This window comes from Equus przewalskii, chromosome 15 (assembly GCF_037783145.1).
Source record: "Equus przewalskii isolate Varuska chromosome 15, EquPr2, whole genome shotgun sequence".
Taxonomy (NCBI): Eukaryota; Metazoa; Chordata; class Mammalia; order Perissodactyla; family Equidae; genus Equus; species Equus przewalskii.
In genome coordinates this window covers 41,421,837-41,442,887 of record NC_091845.1, presented here as the reverse complement: position 1 = coordinate 41,442,887, position 21,051 = coordinate 41,421,837, and the positions used below count along the sequence as shown (strand labels likewise).

Here is a 21,051-nt window from a genome sequence, read left to right as displayed (position 1 = left end):
CTTAGGAAAAATGTGTCTTCTAGTATCTACTATTGATGGAAAGTGAAACTCATTCATTCATAAGTAATCTTTTTTTCCCCCCATGTAGCCTGCATGATTTTTCTCTTTACCCTCAATGTTCTAATCTAGACCATTGCAGTGAAACTGCAGATGTGGCCATTTAAAAAAATTCCACTTCACACTTACTGAGAAATTTAAGTTGTGAATTCCAGAAACCTCTCTTTAAAAAAGCTTGTGTGTGAAATACAGCACATATACCAAAAAAGTGTGTAAAATGGAGAATAAGATGAATTCCTGTCACTCAAGCCAAAAAAAAGATTATCAGCACCTCTAAGGGCCCCTTCCCTGTGCTAACTGCAAGTCTGGTGCTGAGGATCACGCCCCTGCTCTTCTGAGCCGACTATACCATCCATGTGTGTATCCTTAGAGTATATGGTTTTACTCTGCCTGTTTGGGAACATCACACAAAGTGGCTCATATTCTGTTTCATCCTTCGAGCTCTAACCATGACCTCGCACATGGCTAGAAGCTCATTTCACCACTATGGGGTATTTCACTGTAAGAATGACAGCTTCTGACTACACCGTGTTTTATCTTGAGTGCGTGCGCACACTATTATGAACAAAGCACACAGCTTCTACAAGCATCCCCGTCCGTCTCCTGGTACACCTGTGCCACAGTTCTCTAGGACACCAACAGTGGAACTGCTGGCCACGGGTGGGTGTGCACGTGTTCAGCTTTTCCAAAGTGGCCTCACCACTCAACCCTCCCCAAGGCGGCAGGTGCAAGGCCAGCTGCTCCACCGCACACTAGGCAGGGCAGCTAACGACACTTCTGTCTGGAGGTTTTCCTGTCTGACACTGCGCAGCTCCCTCAGCTTCCTTTTGTTGATTCTGAGCTTGAGAGCTTTTCCAATCCCTTTACTTTCAATATTTCTGTTTGGGTTCAGGCTTGTATTTTTTTAAATGGCATTGGATTCAGTTAAAAGAAAAAAAAAAGGCGGCCCAATACATAATTATAATTAATGATATATTTGAATTCATTTACTTGTCTCACCTCTTCTCTTTCTGCCTTCTTTTGGATAATTTTTTTTTCTCATTCCATTTTCTTTCTCAACTACTTTGGAAGTGGTACACTGTTCTTTCAGGGTTACCCTAGAAATGCCAGCCTGCCTTGCACCAGTCTTAATCAGATGGAGTCTTTTCTCTCTTCCTGAGTGAGCTCCTCCGATAATAAAGATTCCATCCCCTCTCACCTCGGCCCCACGCACTCCTGCTGTCTCATGTTCTAAGTAGCCCTTATTATACTTCTACTCCACAAAACACTTGTTTTATGAGGTCAATGACTACTAAATTTACACTTTCTTTCTCTCATTCCGTCTTATCTCAGATTATCCATCTGGGATCGTGTCCATTCAGTCTGAAGACATCCTCTAGAATTTTTTTTAAGGAGAATGCTCATTTATTTCATTTTTTAAAAACAGCTTCGTTGAGATACAATACACATCTCAAACAATTCACCCATTTTAAAGTGTACAACTCAATGGCTTTTAAAATATTCACAGATTTGTGCAACCACCACAAGCCATTTTAGAATATTTTCATTACCCCCAAGTAGATTTTCTCTTAGTGTGAGTCTGCAGGTGACCAAATCTCTGGTTTGTTTGTCTAAAAATATCTTGTACTTGTAAGATATTTTCTCTGGGTAAAGAATTCTAAGTGACAATTTCCTTTCGTCCAGTTAACACTGATACCAGAAGGTACCTTTCCAGTTAACGTTGGCCGTGGTTGCCACATCTGCTGTCACCCTGCTCCCTGAAAAGTAATATATCCTTCCTAATTTTAACATCTTTTCTTGGTCTTTTTGTTCTGCCAGTTTATTACACTGTATCTAGGTATGTATTGGTTTTAAAATACATGCACAAATTCTTAGACAGACCTCCCTTCCAGAGGTGGAACCTAATTGAGTGTGGGCTGGACATAGTGACTTACTTCTAACGAATAGAACGTGGCAGAATATCACTTCCAAACCAGGTCATAAAAGGCCTAAAGCTTCCTGCTGCTTCCTCTTTTGGATTGCTTTTTCTCTGGGGAAAGCGAGCTGCCACGGCACGCAAACACTCAAGCAAGCCTCAAGGAGAGGTCCACGTGGCAAGGATCTGTGTGCACACTATGCTTCTCTAAGCACTCCTGTGAGCCCCAGGAGTGGACGTTGTCCTGGGAGCAGATCCTTCAGCCCCAGTCAGGCCTTCAGATGACTGCTGCTCTGGAGTACATCTTGACTGCAACCTCAAAGAGACCCCAAGCTAGAACTACCCAGCTAAGTCTCTCCTGAATTCCTGACACACAGAAACTGTCCGATAATAAAATTTGTTGTTTTAAGCCATTGAGTTTGGGATAATTTGTATGTAGCAATAAATGATTAATACAAATGTGAAAAAAATTTTAAGCAAACTTGCTTATTGAGCTATAAAAACATACAAAAAATGCACAAACCATATGTGCAGTTCAATGAATATTCATAAAGTGAATATAGCTAATTAATCACCACTCATATCAAGAGATAGAACATCAGACTGTAGATTTCTGTTTGTTGCCCTGCTGGAGATTTGTTGACCTCCCTGAATCTGTGGATTGGTGATTTTGAAAAGTTCACAGTCACTTAAAAAAAATACTAGGGGCCAGCCAGGTGGCACAGAGGTGAAGTCCATGCACTCCACTTTGGCAGCCCAGGTTTCACGGGTTTGGATCCCTGGTGCGGACCTATGTACCACTCATCCAGCCATGCCGTGGCAACATCCCACGTACAAAACAGAGGAAGACTGCCAAGGATGTTAGCTCAGTGACAATCTTCCTCAAGCAAAAAGAGGAAGATTGGCCACAAATGTTAGCTCAGGGCCAGTCTCGCTCACCCCCTAAAAAAATATATCACCTCTGCCTCATTTTTGCCTTGTTTTCCTTCCTGGACCTCCAATCACACGTGTGTTGGATCTTCTCACTGTCCTCCATATCTCCCAGCCTCTTGTTCTACATTATCCATTTGTTTATCTTGCTGGGCTGCTTTCTGGATAACCTCTTCAGATCTCGCTTCCCATTCACAAATTCTCTCTTCAGCTCTAATTCATAGATACACGGTTTTTAATTGCTATAATAATTTTTATTTCCAGAGCATCACTTTGGTTCTTTTGCAAATCTATTCCTATTTTCAAGCCTTTTAGTTCCTAAGTCATTTTTAAACATTTAAATGATCTGATAATTCTAATGTCTGAATTGCTCGCAAGTCTGATTCTACCATGTTCCTTTTGATGTCCTTTGCTCTGGGTGCTTTGTTGCCTAATATATCTGGTGAACTTTTCTGTAAGCTGCTCATTTTTCTTGGAACTTTATCGGTGGGCATTCTTTAAGGATGAATAAAGGTTCATTCAGGTAGGATCTGCATTTCCTTCTATCAAGTGTCTGAGACCCCTACATTCTGGGACCACTTTAAATTCCTGGCTTGAGGTTTCTCATGTACAAACCCACATGAGGGCTTGCTCAGTTCTCAAGGGAGACCTTTTTTCACTCCAGTAAGTGGCAAGGTTCAGTTTTCCTCTGAGATGCTGAGAGAGCAGATTTATTGTTAGTTCACAGAGGGTGCTGCCCTTTGGGGCCCCAGCTTTATGGAGGGCTCTGCTACTAGGCCCCTTATTATGCACAGGTATTAGGTTGTCTGGGCCCCAGGCACCGAGAGCCCCAAAAACCAATGCTCAGCTTCACGTGGTTTGTCAAATGCCTTCAGGGCATTCTGCTGCTTCTCTTACCTTTTTGCCTGAGTATTCCTTAGTTTCTTGCCAGCTCATTGGTGCATTTAAAAAGTACTTGTCATTATTTATTTACCTGGTATTTTTAACTGTATGCAAAGGATCAGTTCAGGTAACTATTCTACCATGACGCCAGAAACAGAAGTGGTCAGCTATTCCTTCTTCAAGTAACTTCTTTCTTAGATTTTCTTTTCCCAAACTCCTGTCAGCTAAAGGACATCTGTCAGCATGTTAAGATTCTCAGTCTACCCTCTCCCTCTCCGCCACCTTTTGGATCTTCAGCTGTAACTTCCAATTTATTAATCCCTTCCTTGGCTATAAATTATTATTTAGCTCTTCTAGTGAGTTTCTTATTTTAATAAACATGCTTTATTTCCCAGATTTCTAATCAGTTCTTTCTTATATCTAATCCCTGTCACTTGAATTATGGGGGTCAGTCCCTCTTTTATCACTCTGGTGATAAAACAAATGCTCATTTTAAAGCCTGTTAGGATGTTACTGTTTCAGTTTCCTCAGGGACAAATTCTCCCAATTTATGGTTGCTGGTCATTCTTTAAGGCATTGGATTTTCTCACATATTTTTAAATTAATTCATGCATAATAGTTTTTGTTTTTCTGTCTCCAGGTAGGGCAGCTTTCCTGTAGTGTTGTAAATGCAGAAGCAGACCTGCATTAGCCCTCTGGCTCACACTGTGGGGTATCCTTGCTCTAGTCCCAGGGCGGGTGCTGAGCGGAAGCCCAGTTCCCAGTCTCCGGGTGTCTGAGCTCACACTGCCGCAGACAAGCACCCTGTTCCAGTGCAATCCCGGGAAGTGGGGGACGTGCTTTCCTCCTTTATTCCTAGGAAAAGATGCCCAGTCCCAGAGCCCGGCTCTCAGAGGGAGCCTGGCTCCAGTCCTGACACCTGTGGGCATGTCTGATCCATGTCCCTGTGGGAATCAGAGTCCTAGTCTTGTCCCACTGCTCACCACAGCAGCCAGCCACCTACCACTTCAGCCCTCACAGCTGTAAGTTTCTGCTTCTTTTTTACACAAGAATTACCTTCTTAGAGTAGTTGCATAATTTTAACTTAAAGTATTTACTTTATTGAATGAGTGTGCTGGTCCCTGTGTGCACATATTCCACCTCTATGGCCCGAGTCCTCAGCACTGTCTCCCAGAGCCAGGCCATCTCAGCACAGAGGAAAAAACACACTGGGATGACTCAGGGGCAGGAGGCTCAAGGGGAAACCCTGGAGGAAACTCAAGAGTGTCATCATTCTGAGGGAGATGAAATTCTAGTTGGCCACAGGTACCTGGAGTCAGAGTTGTGGCCAGACAGTCACTCCGGAGAGTCAGCTCCACAGAGGAGGCTCATGGTCCAAAAGCCAGGACCTTGGGGGCCAGGGTCCAAGACCACATGTGAAACCCAGCTTACAATACTCTAGTCTCTAGCAGAAAGGGCCACCCTCCCCCACACAGGGGCCCTGTCCTAGGGGAGCCATGGTCTAGCTGACTGGTGAAGTGGGGAGAGGGGCTGCCTGGGGCTGGGCAGAGTGGAAAAGAACAGTGCTGGGGGCCTCAAATCTGGAGCAGCCTAGAGTTGAGGCTGGCCAGGGTATAGCTCACCCCCTTCATGGGCCCAGTCTCTTCCCTCTCCCTCTCACACTCTGAGGGGGTCCACAGAAGACCAAGATGGGAGCCTCTCCAGGCTGTCCCACAGACTACTGGAAGGCCTAGGCCTGTGGGAAGTCTTAAGAATCCTCTCAGACCATGTCTCTGTCACCCAAGGGTTTGAGATGACCATCACTGACCAAGGACTGGGTCAAGACCTAGGCCCAGAAGGTCACACCTGGGCCTTCCCCACTCCTCCAGCCTCAACATGCTCAGCCCAACACAGGGCTTACAAATTAAGCATGACCTCTGTAGCCACCCTGTCTTGGGGCCCGATCCCACAGTGCCCCAAGGACCCAGGAAATATTTGATAGGTTTCTACCACACACAGGGGTCTGCTTGTTTCTATTTCCAGAGATTAAAAAAATGTTCCAAACACATACATATGTACAGACACAGCCAGCCTACAGAGTTGCTGCTGGCTCTGTCCCCACTCAGGGTGGTGGGGACCACTCAGGAGACAAGGAGTTGACCTCACTCCATGGGGGTGGGGGGTTTTCAGACTGATGGGGCAGGGAGTCACTGCTCTGAAGCCAAACTGGAAGTGATGGCAAGCCCAGCTCCTACCCTTGCCCAAGGACAGGCCTGACAGATGGGTGAGGGGACAGGGCACGCCTCAGTCGGAGTCGCAGGCCTCTTGTTCTGTGTTGGCGTCCACCGCAGAGGCCAAGCTATCCTCCTGGCCTTTCAGCCTCTCGCCTGGATAGATGGCAAACAAGAAGGGTGAAGGGGGGGCCTTGTGCTTGGGCCACCACCCAGAGGGCAGGGGTCCCGCCTTCCCAGGCCCTGCACTTACGGATCAGTTCAGCAATGGCTCTCTGGGTCCGCTTTTCTAACTTCTCCAGCTTCTTGGCTACGTCTCTCTTGAGGTCCCTGGAGCAGAGAGGTGGGAAGAGTCTGGAGGCTGAAGGCTAGCCTGGTGTGGCCTTGGGGCCCTCCCTCCCACAGCCCCTCTGGCATTAGCAATCACACTCAGTTGTCTGAGGAGACTGCCCTGAGGAGGAGGCAGGTTTCTCCTCTCTCTCCCTTCCTGCATCTTCCAAAACCCAGCATCAGCCATCCCTCCCAGTCCCAGTGAGGCAGAGACTAGCACCACAGACCCACCCAACACAGGGCACTGAGTGGGTGTGCAAGGGTAGATGGTTTCTCAGGGGTCCTCTCTTGGTCTGGTCCCCTTGGTCACCATCAGGGAGTGACTTGTCCCAGCCCACTGTGGGTCCTGCTTGTCTTCCAGCCACATGTTCACCCTCACCACCGGGAGCTTCCAGAAGTGTACACACACTCAGCGTATTTTCTCTGGCTCTGGGTTTCCTAGGACATATGCCTCATGCTTTTGTTTCATCAAATTAGAACACCTTCAGCTGGTGCTGTACTTGACACAGAATTGCAGGTGAGAGGGATATGCCCACACCTCTGGCCCAAGGTAAAATAGAACACAAGCCCCAGGTCACATGGCCTCTCTCACCTTCTTTCTCAGCCCAGTCACAAGGACACCAGGGAAGAACAAGTACTTCACAGAGAGGGAACTGAGGCCAGATGGGAACAGGCTAACTGATGGCAGCACTGGGTGGCAACTGCCTTTGCCACCATCTTGCCTCCCCCTGTGGCTCCCAGAGGCAAAGGTCGGACTTGCTCAAATGGAGCTCTCTGAGGTAAGGCCCTCACGCTTTCAGAAGGGACTTCTTGAGCAGACTGCTGCTCTTCCGTCTACCTGAGCCCCTCCTCACCCTCCAGGTGTCATCTCCCATCACTTCCCTCTCATTCTCCGTTTATGTCCTTCTCAACAGTGATTTCGGACAGTAATTATCTCGTGTAGCTGTAAGTTTATACTGTCCATATCCCTGCTGTGAGGGTGCAGAAGGCCCAGCCTGAGGCCCATGTCTGGCACCACAAGAGCCCCAATCAGTATGCACTAGTCCTACATGGGCAACACTCACCAATCAGGCTTCCGGGGTGCAAGGTTAGCCAGGTCCTAGGGAGGGAGGAGACAGAAGTCAGGGCTGGAAGGGCCCAACCCCAAGGGAAGTAGGAAGACAGGAGACAGAGGTAGGAAAACGGGAGAAAAGGGAGGATGGAGGAGGGGGGTGAGGGGAAGCAGGGAGGTGGAAAGGAAATAAAGAAGTGGTGAGGGGCCGGCCCCGTGGCCGAGTGGTTAAGTTCACATGCTCTGCTTTGGTGGCCCAGGGTTCGGATCCTGGGCGCGGACACGGCACTGCTCATTAGGCCAGGTTGAGGCAGTGTCCCACATGCCACAACTAGAAGGACCCACAACTAAAACTATACAACTATGTACTGGGGGGATTTGGGAAGGAAAAAAAAGAAGTGGTGAAAGGAAGGGGGAGAAAGGAGAGAGGAGAGTAGGTGGGTAAGAAGAGAAGGACCCACAGAAGCAGCGAGGGAGAACAGGGCCACCTGCAGGCACTCACCACTTCCTCAATGACGGGCTCTGGCTTGGCGGCCTCCAGCTGCTCCTTCACCTTCTCTTCCACTAGAGGGTGCAAGACAACAATGGAGGCCTGTGGGAAAGGTGCCCACTCTGCAGCGACACTGCAGTATGATACTGCACACTGCAGCTGCCGGAGAGGGGAAGAGGGTGCAGGCAGGTCCCTGGGGAGATCCTGGGCTTTCTTGCCCCTATCTCTCCCCTTGGCCCCCAACCAGCCAGAGGCAAAGCCCCTGCAAAGGCAGGTTTGGAGGAAGGGCTGCAGTTTCCCAGGATGAAGGCAATCCTGAGGTGAAGGAGGGCCAGCGGGAGGCAGCTGGAGCAGACAGAGCCCAGAACTCCAGTTAGGAATCATCTCAGCCCCCAGCTCCCCAGTTGTGAAATGAGAGAGTTGCCTGGATATATCCAAGGTACGGTTTTTGAAGGGCCTTGAGGACTGGATTTTTCCATAACCTCCACGGGCTCCTGGCCTCCGAGGACATCCTCTGGGTCCTGGACTGGCCGGGGCACAGGAGGCTTTTCTTCCCATCCCACTAAGATGTGTGCTGCCAAGACCAAGGGGACAGCCACTCTGAGGAGGCCTGCACTCACACCTCCTGGCTCCATCCAGCTGCTGAGAGCACAATGGACCTCTAGGGAGACTGACCAGGAGGGCTCTGCCCCTGAGAGGACAGATGCCGAGAGCACTGACAACAAATCTGGGCTCCATGGGCTTCCTCTAACCCCCCTCACAGTTGCCCCATGTTCCCCCATGGCTCCCTGGCCTGCCTCACCTTCCTCCAGCCATAGGTGCTGATCCTGAGGCAAAGAACCAGCTCCACATCCGTCTCTTTCGTCCTGCCTTCCTGCCTCCCACCTACATGTGCCAATGTCCCCCCCCAGTGGGGCCCAAACCATGAAGCAAATCACCTGGTAAGTGTGTGACTCTCAGGGGTGAAGGACACGGGGAAGCAGACTGGGGTGTGGCCAAATGGGTAGCACTTCATTCTTTTACAAGATAAATGTAATTACTCATTTATTACTCATAAAATTGAAAATTGATAACAAAATCAAAGAATAAAAACAGCACCAGGGATTTGCATGATAAAGTACCCAGCATCTCCAGTGTGGACGGCTGTGGACAGGCCTCAGCTGGCCAGATGCGCCTGGCTGTTGTGCTGTTCCCCATGCCATGGTGAGACTGGGCAGCCCCTGGCCCGGGGCTCTCTTCCTACTGGTGAGAACATCTCTCCCCATCGTCTGTGTTCTGGCACTGCCACACCTCGAGCCTGGCGAGCATCTGCCTGACACTGCTCTTTGAGCACCTGAGTGGTTGAACCCTCTTCAGGGTCTCTCACTCCAACCCTCCAAGGCCTGCAGGACCCATCTCACCCTGCCCCTGCTGTCCAAGGCTCCAGGGCCACTTCCACTTCCCAACCCAGAGAGGTTCTGAGGGGATGTGGTCTCTTCCCTCGCAGATCCCTGGGAGGCCTCCAAGTCAACGTGTGAGCAGGGCAGAGCAGGCACAGCAGACCTCTTCACTCCCTCACTGGCTCTCTGCTCTCACTCAACTTGTCCATCTGCTGTGAGATGGTGACAGGGTTCTGGAGGCCCAACTTCTAGCCCTGGCACTACAGGTTATTCCCAAGAGAGGGCAACACCAGCCAAGGTGGAGGCAACTGACAGTGCCATGGAGCAGAAGTGGAGAGATGCAGCCACCTACCCGCGACTGGTTTGGCTGGGGGCACCCTCCTCCTCTTCAGGTCCTCATCCTCTGGGACATAGTTCCGCAGCCTGAGTTCCCTGCAAGAGCACAGAGATCAAGCAGAGATGTAGTAAAGTGTGTGACGGTCTCATTCACCTCATACACTTGCAGGTCAGACTGTGATGAAGCCACACAAGCTGGTTATTTCCCGACTTTCCTAGGGTCTCTGGAAATGGCCTGGTGAAGAGGGAAAACATGGGAACAGAAGCATCATTGGGACAGGCACCCTCTCTGAGCCTCAGCCCCCTTATCTGCCAATTAGCAAGCAGGCTGGCTGCTCTCCCAAGGCCCTGCCTGCACTGGAGGCTCTCGTCCAGAGCTGGGGCCAGGGATGCTCGGGGAGCATCCACTAGCTGTCTCTCCTAGATTACCTCCATTTAACAGTTAAGGGAACTGAGGCTCAGAGAGATTGCACCATTTTCATAAGGTCACACAGTGGTGGCTGCAGCATCTGAGACCAAGACAAGGTATGACTCCAAGTCAGGCCAGAGCTCCTGGGCTGAGCTACTCCTAAAAGAGAAAGCCAGCACTCACCCACTGGCTCCTCAAGCCCAGCCTCCTTCTCAGAGCCTTTGTGTCCTGGAGCCACTGGTACACAGTTCCTCAACAACTTGTGGCAAGAGTCTGGGTGTGCTGGGAGTGGCTGGCAAAGGCTGAGGGACGGGCATGACAGTGTGCAAGACTGGGAAAGCCACAGTCCACCTGGACAGCCATGAGAACTGCAGAGGCCCACTCCTGCAAGAGGCCTTTCAAATGCTACCAAGGCAGAGCCCAAGACCTCTGTGAATGGGGAGGAGCCACAAGAGACCAGGATTACACACTGCGATGGGCCAGCAACAGTGGTGTTATTTTCCTCCTATCTCAGTCTCCTCAGGCATGGCTGGCTGCACCAAGCTCTCACTGGGGACCTTCCCAGCTCAGCAGCTCATCAAACCCCAATCCACACACCTAGAAGCTTGTCTGCAAGAGGAGAAGCCCTTGGCTAAGTGCACAGGGTGGCAAGGGGAGAGTTCCTAAGGCTGCTGCTTATTAAAGGCAAGACAGAGAGAGACACGGGAACAGACCATCTAGGTTCCAGGGGAGTGGAAGCTGTCCCCCTACCTGTCAGCCAAGTGAGACTGGGATGTGGGTGGGTCCTCCTCCTTCCCCACTACTTCCTCTGAGCCCTTTCAACGACTGCTGGTCCCTCAGAAGTCCTACGCCTACAGAACAGGGAAGACTGTCCCAGCAGGAGGCCTCCTACAGTCTGTCATCTACCAAACCCTCTGTCCATGCCAGGCAAAAGCATTGCTGACTTCCATAGCCCCCGGGCAGGCAAGCTCTTCCAGAGGTGAGGCAGCAGGTGTCTATGGCCACACAGTTAGCAAGTGGCAGTGGTCTGAGCTTGGAGGCTTTCTGATGCCAAACCAGTCCCCTATTCACCAGCTCCACCTGCCCGCTTCCCCTCTGCCAGGGCCCCTGAGGCCCACAGCCCTGGGGTTAGGCTAAACCTTTGTGCCCAGGGGGCAGTACCAGCATGGCCTGTGTAGAGGAAGCCTGCCACGCACTCCCAGGGTCTGCTTCCTCTAGGGAGCAGGGACACCCACCCCATCCCCATCCCCTAATGCCTGCCTCAGGCCTGGTGGTAAATGTCAGGTCTCACCGGGAGAGAAAGTGGTGCAAGATCTGGTGCACTGACTTTCGTTCATAACAGGGTGGGGAGAAAAGCGGAAGAGAAACTGGGTGTGGGAAGAAAACTGCAGGGATTAGTGAAAAAAAACAACAACAAACTGTCACTCTCAGAAACTGGCTCCCGGGTTCTGTGAGAAATCAGCAAGAGAGGAGTGCAGAGAACTGTACCCAGAGCTTACAGGAACAGCACCAAGGCCCCACACCTTCAGCCCACAGGTGCCTGGGCTTCAGAAGGCCAGGTGGAAGGAGGGAGGACACAACAGGGAGACAGAGAAAGGCCAGAAGCGACAGGAAAGAGTAGCATCGGCTGGTGGGCTGACTGTATAACACTCTTCTGCCCCCCACAGCTGGGCCACTCACTGTCCTCTGCTGCTCGCTAGAGTTGAACACTGGGGTCCCAGTCACTGTGGGACTGTCCCATTCTGTGCCTCTTTTTCCACATCTGTAAACAAGGAGGCTATGCTGGGTGGGTCCAGCTCTGTCGAGCTACATTCAAGCCGTCCTCTGGTTCTCTCTGTGAGAGCTACTGAAGAGACTGTCCCTCACAAATGCCCAATGAACTGCCCCTCCTACCCTACCCCACCCCTATCACCACCAAAGGCCAAGAACCTCTGGGAGAGGTCATGGGCACTGGGTTCTGCTCAGGGGGCTTGGCTTTTCCAACACAGGACCAAGGTTTAACTCCTTGTTTCTGCAAACAACTCAAAAAACCTGACAGCGGGTGTATTTAAAGAAATCTATTTGTTGGCCTTGGGGAAGTACCAAGGCACCGAGGATCTGAGGGGCTGCAGCCACAGAGACAAGAGAAGTGCAACAAGGAGGGCCCTGACACTGGGTGTCTCTTTCCCCTTAAAGCATCTGTCCATTTACAAGCAGAGGCTGAAAAGCTGAGACCAAGCAGAGCTTCCTGCGATCTCAGGGGGCTGAAGAGACAAAATCTGCTTTCAGTGAGAGTAAGCCTCTTCATCAGTCCTGAAAGGGTGGGTCAGGGCACCCTGAGCCTAACTGCCTGCCAGAAGCTGGAATAAATTGTCTTGGGAGGAAAATAAATTATTCAGAGCCCCAAATTACCTCTAGAACTTTTCACACACAATGTCCAGGATTCAATCAAAGCCATGAGAAAAAATAAAGACACTAGAAACACACTCACGGGAGATCCAGATATTGGACTTATCAGAAATAAAATATAAAATAACTCAAATTAATGAAAGTTCAAGAAGGTATACCACAGAATGGAGAATTTCAACAGAGAATCTAAAACTGTAAAAATTAATCAAATGGAAATTCTACAGCTGAAAATATAACCAAAATTAGGAACTTAATGGGTTCAACAGCAGTTTAGATATAGCTCAAGAAAGGATTAGTGAGCTGCAAGACAAGCCAGAAAGTATTCAGACTGAGACAGAGAGGGAAAAATGTTGGAAAATACGAAAGAGAGCATAAGAGACATATAGAACATGGTGAAAAGATCTAATATACATAACATGCAATTAGAGACCCAGAAGAAATATTTAAAGAGATAATGACTGAAAATTTTACAGAATTAACAAAAAACATCAAGCCATAGATTAAAGAAACACCATGAACTCCAAAGAAAAGCATACTTAGGCAAATCACTGTCAAATTCTTAAACACCAAAGACAAAGAGAGATTCTTAAATAAAGACACCAACCTCAAAGGAGAAGCTCAAACTGATAGCTGACTTCTCAACAGAAACAATGGAAACCACAAGACAATGGAGTGATACATGGGAAGGGCTGAGAGTAAATAAAATGCCACACCAGAATGACAAATCTAGGTAAAATAGCCTTCAAAGAAAGGCTTTTCCAGACAAAGAAGAGTTGGGAAAATCAGTCATCAGATCAGAGGATGTGTTCTTAAAAAATACATAAACGGAGTGCTTTAGATTGAAGAAAAATGATCTCAGATGGAAGCATGAAATTGCAGGAAGGAATGAAACGGATGAGAAAGAGTAAATATGTGGGCAAATCTAAATGAACATTGACTGTATAAAATAGTAATAAGGACTTGACTTGTGGGATTTAAAATATAGCAACAAAGCACAGGATACAGGAATAGTGGCAAATGGTGTTAAGGGGTTCTGAGGTCCCAGTCCTTTGGCAAGTTAAGGATGTATGCTGTATCCTTATGGAAACCCACTACAGTGTCGAGAGCAGCCATAGCTCTTGGAGATGGGGTAGATGTGACTACACGGTGCCAGCCAGGAAACTCTGAAGCTGCCTGCACTCACTAGGTAGGCACTGGCATCTGGAGTTCACTCTTCTGGAGGCCACTGGAGCCAAACACTGGTTCTGCTACCCCCATTTGAGAATGAGGAGGCTGCTGGGGGAAGAGGTGCTAGAGACCTGGACTTCCAACAGTATGACCTGGGTCCAAACCCCAGCTTTGATGTTTTTGAGATATGGATAGGAAGGGTCATGTTTTCACTGGCCTCCATATGGAAATCAAAGATATCCATCTGTCGGGGCCAGCCCCATGGCTGAGTGGTTAAGTTTGCGTGCTCCGCTTCAGCGGCCTGGAGTTTCACTGGTTCAGATCCCAGGCGCAGACGTGGCACTGCTCATCAGACCATGCTGAGGTAGCACAACCAGAAGGACCTACAATCAGATACAACTATGTACTGGGGGCTTTGGGGAGAAGAAGAAAAAAAAAGGAAGATTGGCAACAGATGTTAACTCAGGTGCCGATCTCTAAAAAAAATATATACATACAGTTCACTTTCATTAAAAAAAAAAAAGGATATCCATCTCTCAGGAGGCTGTGTGTAGGTGACGCAGGTTGTGGACATCAACACTGAACAGAGTGATGTCCTGTAGGGCAAAGGTCAGCTCTCTCAGGATCGCCTCCTTCCCACTCCACACTGCTGCCCCAGAAGCCCCTCCCCAAACCCTGAGAGCTCTATGTGCTATGACGATAATACGGCAGACGGTCCCAAGATGGGACAGTCAACCCTCCAAAGTCCAGAGAGTAACCCTTGAGTGCAGTTGGGAATGAGCAGCCCAGCAGACACATACATGGCCCATTAAGGACCCTCAAAATACCCCCCAATGAGCTGGGGTGCCCAAGGAGATAGAAAGTGGTCCTTGTGTGGCCCACAGGGGGGCAGGGGTGCGCCTATTTCTGCACACCGCACACTATGTGGCAAGGCTGGCCAGGGCACACCACCAGCAGCTGAGGCCTAGCCAAAGAACAGCCTCCTCCCTACTCTCTCCCTGCCTGCCTCCCCAGTGTCTCTGGTCTCCATGAGCCTGGCATTAGTGAGACTAATGAGTCCTAGAACCTGGGCCACCCAAGAGCCTGGCTTCTTATCTTACTCATTGCTGCAGCCCTTTCTGCTCAGAACTGGGAGTGGAATGACTCTGGACTGAAATCTTCTGGACAGGAGAAGGAGAAACCAGGCTCCAACTTCACGAGGCCTTCCTGCACCTGAGGCAATGCTTGAGCAAGAGGCTACAGGAAGTGTGGGCAATCCAGCCAGCCCTCCCCCAGCCTAAGGCTACAAAACACATGAGTCCTGTGTCAGGCGCTCTGGAGAACACAGACACGAGAGCCCCTTCCCCAAGCTAATCCTCTCCCAGGGGAAGGGGAGGGCACCATGCAAACCCTGGTTATGTGCCCTTTGGCCCACGTCAACAATAGAATGCCACATGGCCAAAGGGACAATGAAAATGCACCTTATGAACTTTTGTGGAGTAATTGCCAAGCTGTACTGTTACACTGAAAAGTGCAAGGTGAGGAACAGCAGGATAGTGTGTATCACATGTGTAAAAACAAGCATGTGTATGTGAGGGACAGATCAGCGTATCTGTGCACAGCCTAACTCTGGAAGGAGCCAAGAAGCTGGTCCCAAAGGTGGTCTTGCAACTGGGAGGTTGGGAGTGAAGGAAAATTTTTTCCCCTGTATGCCTTTTCAGACCTTTTCAATTCTGAACTATGAATCCCTTACATACCCCCCCCCAAAAAATTATACATACAAAAAAAAAAGTGTACAAAGAGACACCTAAATAGCTACAGACATTAGATGGATCATTGTATAACCACTGAAAATAATGTTGGCAGAAGATTGCTCTGAACGTGTAACAGAAAATTAACAAAAAGAAAAACCCAAATATTGACAGTAATTTTCTAAAAGTGATTTTTACTTGCATCTTTGATTTTCTGCAGATTCTACAATTTCTAATATAATTAATATTCTTTCTGCACAGAAACAATCAATGAGACAAAAGGAAACAAAAAAAGAGGAAACATGCAGAGCAGACATCAGTGAGGCTGGCCTCCAGAAGCAGGGGACTGTGGCGGGCTCGGCATCAGGAAGCCCTCTGCACCTGGGCGCCAGTGGTCCCCAGTTTCTGTGGCCTGGGGTCAGGCTATCCCCCTGGCCAGAGGGAAGCGGAGACCAAGCCATACTTTGGGGGCTTTTTGCCTGGAGTCCGTGGGCAGAAGGGCAGCACAGTGAGCCCTGTACCTTCTAGGACCCTGCACTTTGCACCCAAATGCCCTAGACCACCCACAGTCCCCTCTATGTGGGCAGCCACCTGGGTACCTCCACTTTCACTCTTTCTGGTCCAGGGCCTCCAGTGTCCCCCAAACAAGTCTAAACTTCTTAACACCATCCTGGCTTCAACCCTCATTGGTCCCCAGAGCCCACAATCAAATGTTCCCTGGGTCAGTAGCAGCCCTGCCTGCTACACACTTCTCTGCCCAGTAAGAGCTAGCTCAACAAGGTGGCACTATGAGCAGCCCCTCCCCTTTCCCAAATGTCCCCACCCACCAAAGACACAGCTGACTACTCTCCTGTGCCCCTCTTTGCCCCACTTGCCCCTCTACTCTCTACCCAACAGCCATCACATCCTATGCATGTGGCCCCTTGATGGCTGTATGTCTGTCCTGCATGCCCTGCCCTACAAGTTCCTAGAGACTCAGTTCTAGCACTTAGCACCCAGCAGCTCCAGGAAGGGCTGGGCACATACTTGCCTCCAGCTGGATACACGCACTCAGAGAGGCCACTTGGGAAAGTGTAATGGGTAGCTTAGGGCTCTTTGGGCCTTCTAGCACTTGGGAAGACAACGAAGGAAGTAAAGAAGCTGTGCCCAGGAGACGCAAATAGGGCAGGAATGTGGCTGGGTGAGAGGAGCCAACTCCTAAGTGACTTCCATTGTCTTTGTGGCAAAGCAAGAGGGCGATGTCCAAGTTCACATCCTACTGAGTCTCCTTTATTTTTCTTTTTGCTTTTTGGTGAGGAATATTGGCCCTGAGCTAACATCTGTTGCCAATCTTCCTTTTTTTTCCTCCCCAAAACCCCAATACATAGTTGTATATCCTAGTTGTAGGTCATTCTAGTTCTATGTGGGATGCTGCCACAGCACGGCCCGATGAGCAGTGCCACATCTGCGCCCACGATCTGAAGCGGAGAACTCCGGGCCGCCAAAGTGGAGCACATGAACTTAACAACTTGGCCAGGGGGCCGGTCCCTGAGTCTCCTTCTTAAACCAGGAAACGTCCTTTTCCATTTCCTCTCCTCCGCTTCCACACCAAGGTGTGGGGAGACTTGTTAAGTGCCCGAGCAGGTGTGGTGACCACTGTGAAGTCTTCCTCAAGGCCAGCTGCAGGGACCCCAGGTGTGGGCTAGCTAGGAAGATTCCTGGGAAATCATCCCATGGGAGTGCTTTTTCACACCCTCCATATGTGCCATTCAGGGGAAGGGGGTAGGGGTAGAGAGAGTTGGTGTTCTCTGTAAAATATAAAACCCAGGAGTAGAGTTCTAGAATGTCCAAGCGAAAGGAAGTTTCCAGATTATCTGGTTCTCCTGGTAAACAATGGTAACTCCTTCAATGGTAAACAGACCTCAGAGAAAGTCTACACTGCTCATGGAGGCTTCCTAGCCCCTGGCCCACTTCACCAACTCATTCTTAACCATTTGGGACATTAGCCTCTCTTCTCACCTCATAGATCTTGGGGTCACGCCACACTCAGCCCCCTGCCCTGGACCCCTGGAGAGAGGCCAGAATGGGACATTACCACATGGCCTGCTCCTTGAGAACAAGGTCCACTCCACCTGGCTACCTCGGTCCCTCCTTCCCATACAGGCCCCCTCAGGGACCAGAGAGAGAGTTGTCGTGGAGCTCTCCTCATAGTAACAGATCACAGGGAAAGTCAAGCCCAGAATGGGCCTGCATGGCTCCTGGAGGCCAGCACTGGCTGGAGATGTGAGCACTTCTAATCGCAGAGCACTTTCAGTTTTAGCATTCAGAGTACAGAGACTCAGGAGCTCTTCCAGGAAAACATTCGCACACACCTAATCACCTTTTATTTGTTTTAGGCTCTGCACATAGACACTCACCCTAGGTCCCCAACATAAATAACAAGGCCTTGTTTGCTGCTGCCAGAGGCCAGGCCCTGGAAAAGGGGTGAGAGGCAACTACCCCAAATGATGTGCACAACTGCTCCAGAGGCAGTCTGGTCATTTCCTCCAAAATCCATGAAAATGCTCAAACCCCATGACCTGACAATCCTGCTCTGGGGAAACTATTCCATAGAAAGAGTAACAAAACAGGGACAAGCAAAAGAAAGCATTCTATGTACAAAAGTTTCTGGTAGCAGAATTTGTAACAGCCATGAGGCAGACACCTCTGTGCTCTCTTCTGGCAGAGTCCCCTAGAGTAAGCTACGAGCACCCTTCCAGAGGACCGCCAAGATGTGGGGGTAGGGCGGGCTCAGGACAGTGAAATCAGAACACCCGGAAATTTCACCCTGATAGGGTGAAGTAGGAGACGAGGGCAGAAAGAACGCAGATACTGGAACTAGATGGGCCATGGAGGGATGTTTTCGTTGGGTGGTTGTAAAACAGTTTAATTTAGGACACTTGAGAGTGGCTTAACAGCAAATGGACCTTTGATTTATTTATTTATTTTAATTTAATTTTTATTGAGTTAATGATAGGTTACAATCTTGTGAAATTTCAGTTGTACATTATTGTTTGTCTGTCATGTTGTAAGTGCACTTCCTCACCCTTTGTGCCCACCCCCCACCCCACCTTTCCCTTGGTAGCCACTAATCTCTTCTCTTTGTCTGCATTTTAAATTGCAAATGGTCCTTTTACAGAGCCCAATAGCTTCCCCAGCTGTCCCCCAGAAGGACAACTCTGGCCTCCATCTGTGCACAAGGAACCGAAACAGGACGTTAAAAGCTCCCTCTCCTATCCAGCCAGCTCCACCTCCATCCTGCCAACCCACCCCAGGCGTCCTGTCCTTCTGACATACAGAGAGGACGCAGGTCAGCTGGAGGACAGGACACAAGAACTGGCCACGTGGACAGGGCCATGTCACATGGACAAAGCCTCCCAAGCAACCCCTGGCAAACAGTTCCTCGGAAAGTTTCAGGAATAGGGCTGGGAGCTCCTGTGTCCTCCCTGATGTCAGGCCCCCGTCCCCAAACTGCAGACAATCACGAATGGATAATGCTTCCTTCTCAGCAGGAACACCCTCCACAAGCGGGCTCTCAGAGGCTGCCTCATAGGACTGCCCTTCAACAGAAGATGGAGGTGGTTACTGACATTTTCCAGGTGTGGAAAGCAGTCCAGAGAGATTCATGGATGTGCCCAAGGTCTCGAGTGAGGGAAGAGCCAGAGCTAGAACCCAAACCCAAGTCTCTGGCCTTGAGGAGGACCCCTACTCCAGCTCCCCACACCAGGCTCCTCAGGGACCAGCAGTCACTGTGGAAGAGTAAAGGCCTCCTGACAGAGTGACTGGGGTTCCTGCCCAGGGTTGCAGCTAGCTCAGCCAGCGCTCCTGGCCCTCAGCATTCCTTGAGGGAAAAAGTCATCCTGGGTCCCCCTCACTCCCCAACCCCAGGAGTTTGGCCTCCAGCACCATTCTCGAAACTCCATCCTTTCATCTCTCCCAGCTGCCAGGACCCTCCTTCAGCCCCTAAAATCACAGTGGATCACAGGTGTCAGAGGCGGAAGGAGCTTTAGAAATAATGCAGTTGTGCCTTTGCCTTAAAAACAGGGAGGCCAGGGGCCGGCTCGGTGGTACAGCAGTTAAGTTTGCACGCTCTATTTCAGTGGCCCAGGGTTCGCTCCTTTGGATCCTGGGTGCGGACGTACACACCACCTGGCAAGCCATGCTGTGGCAGGTGTCCCACATATAAAGTAGAGGAAGATGGGCACGGATGTTAGCTCAGGGCCAGTCTTCCTCAGCAAACCGCCCCCCCCCCCCAAAAAAAACCCACGCAGGCCAGAAGAGCCAGAGCCAGCAGGGGGTGGGACCCATGTGAGAGCCTCACCAAGACAAATGAACAGCCATGATGACCCAAATTCACCCCACCAGTCAGCCCCAAGGCCTGCTAAGAACACCAGGTGGCTAGCACCTGAGGGATGGTTTAGAAACAGCAACGACCAGGCCCAAGAGTTAGTTAAGTCAGGCCCCTGCCCAGCGGGAGCTGCCATCACATCTGAGTCATGTGGTCTGCACCCACTCCCACCCAGGACTCTGCAGAGTCCAGTCCAGGTTCTCTAAATTGACAGGCTGAGCTTGGCACCCATCCCACCTGAAAACACATAGCTAAGGGGCGCTTAAAGAACTAGAAACAGCTGATGCACCAAAACTCAAGGACTGAAAACTAAATTATGGTACTCTCAAAGAAATATCAATCAACCATTAAAGATTTTATAGAAATACATTTACCAAAAGGTGGTCATAATATAGTATGTGAAAAAGGTTACAAAACAGCAGGATATGCACAGATACATGTCATTCTGTAGTTTCTACAACTGAAAAAAATCTATAATTGATGTACTTTAAATATCAATTTAAATTTAAAAAGAAGAGGGGGTGAAGGTTCATGGCAGCTGAGCTGAATCCCAAAGGGCCCACAATATGAGAACTGGACTGGCCACACTGGCTGTCTGGGGCTCAGATGGTGGGGGGACAGCAGCCTGCACCGTCTACTGCCCCCCACCCTCCTGGGGCCCAACCTACCCACAGACCACTCCGGGGAGGTGGATTGTGCTCAACCCCGTCAGGGTGCCCGGTGCCACAAACTGCTAGCTCTGCTGCAGGCTGTCACAGAAGGACCTTCCACCCTTCACCGCAAGGCTGCCTGGCACCCCTGCTGCCCACCCCTCCCGTCCCAGGCAAGAAGGCATGTGGGACAAAGACCACAGCACCTCTCCATTTAGGGGCAGCACTAAGGATGAAGGTGATGGAGCAGAACTAGGCCTGGCCTGCCTTGGGAGCTTGTAGGCAGAGGACAGGAATGGCTCCATTTCCCCAGTTGTCACCTGATGACTGGACAAGCTCAGCTGTTCTCCACCCTGACTGCACAGCAGACAGGGACCAGGAGAGGGTCCCAGTGGTTCTCCACTCCCTCTCAGTTGGGAGATCTTAGGCAAATCACTTCGTCTGTGTGATCCTCCTCACTCACAGTTGACCACTCCTACCCCCAGAACAGGGAGGATGACTTCATGAGAAGGGCTTTGAAAGCAGTGAAGATCATGACCTACAAGATCATGACTTTTTCCCACACAGCAAGGACCCAGTCAGGGGAAGCACCCAGCCTGGTCACACGGTTGAGTTGGCTTCCCATGACACCACCTTCTTTAAACCAGTTCTCTCTTGATTCATTCTCCCACATTCCTGGGCCGATTACTGAGCAACAGGATCAGGAAAAACAGGGTGGCCGCAGGTCCCTGTTCTGCTGCCTCAGCAAAGAGTCATGGAGC

At 50.0% G+C, this 21,051-nt stretch overlaps 1 protein-coding gene across 2 annotated transcripts in view; it reads right to left on the bottom strand.

The window, feature by feature from the left end:
* Positions 1–1,438: 1,438 nt before the first annotated feature.
* Positions 1,439–21,051, bottom strand: part of CCDC12 (coiled-coil domain containing 12) — a 61,992-nt gene continuing 42,379 nt past the window's right edge. For both annotated transcript variants that reach the window (XM_070575614.1, XM_070575615.1), the window contains 5 exons: positions 9,597–9,676; positions 7,878–7,939; positions 7,389–7,423; positions 6,248–6,324; positions 1,439–6,150 (listed from right to left, as the gene is read on the bottom strand). In XM_070575614.1, the coding sequence (XP_070431715.1) occupies positions 6,068–6,150; positions 6,248–6,324; positions 7,389–7,423; positions 7,878–7,939; positions 9,597–9,676 (337 nt within the window). In that variant the 3' untranslated portion in view covers positions 1,439–6,067. The remainder of the gene's footprint in view (positions 6,151–6,247; positions 6,325–7,388; positions 7,424–7,877; positions 7,940–9,596; positions 9,677–21,051) is intronic.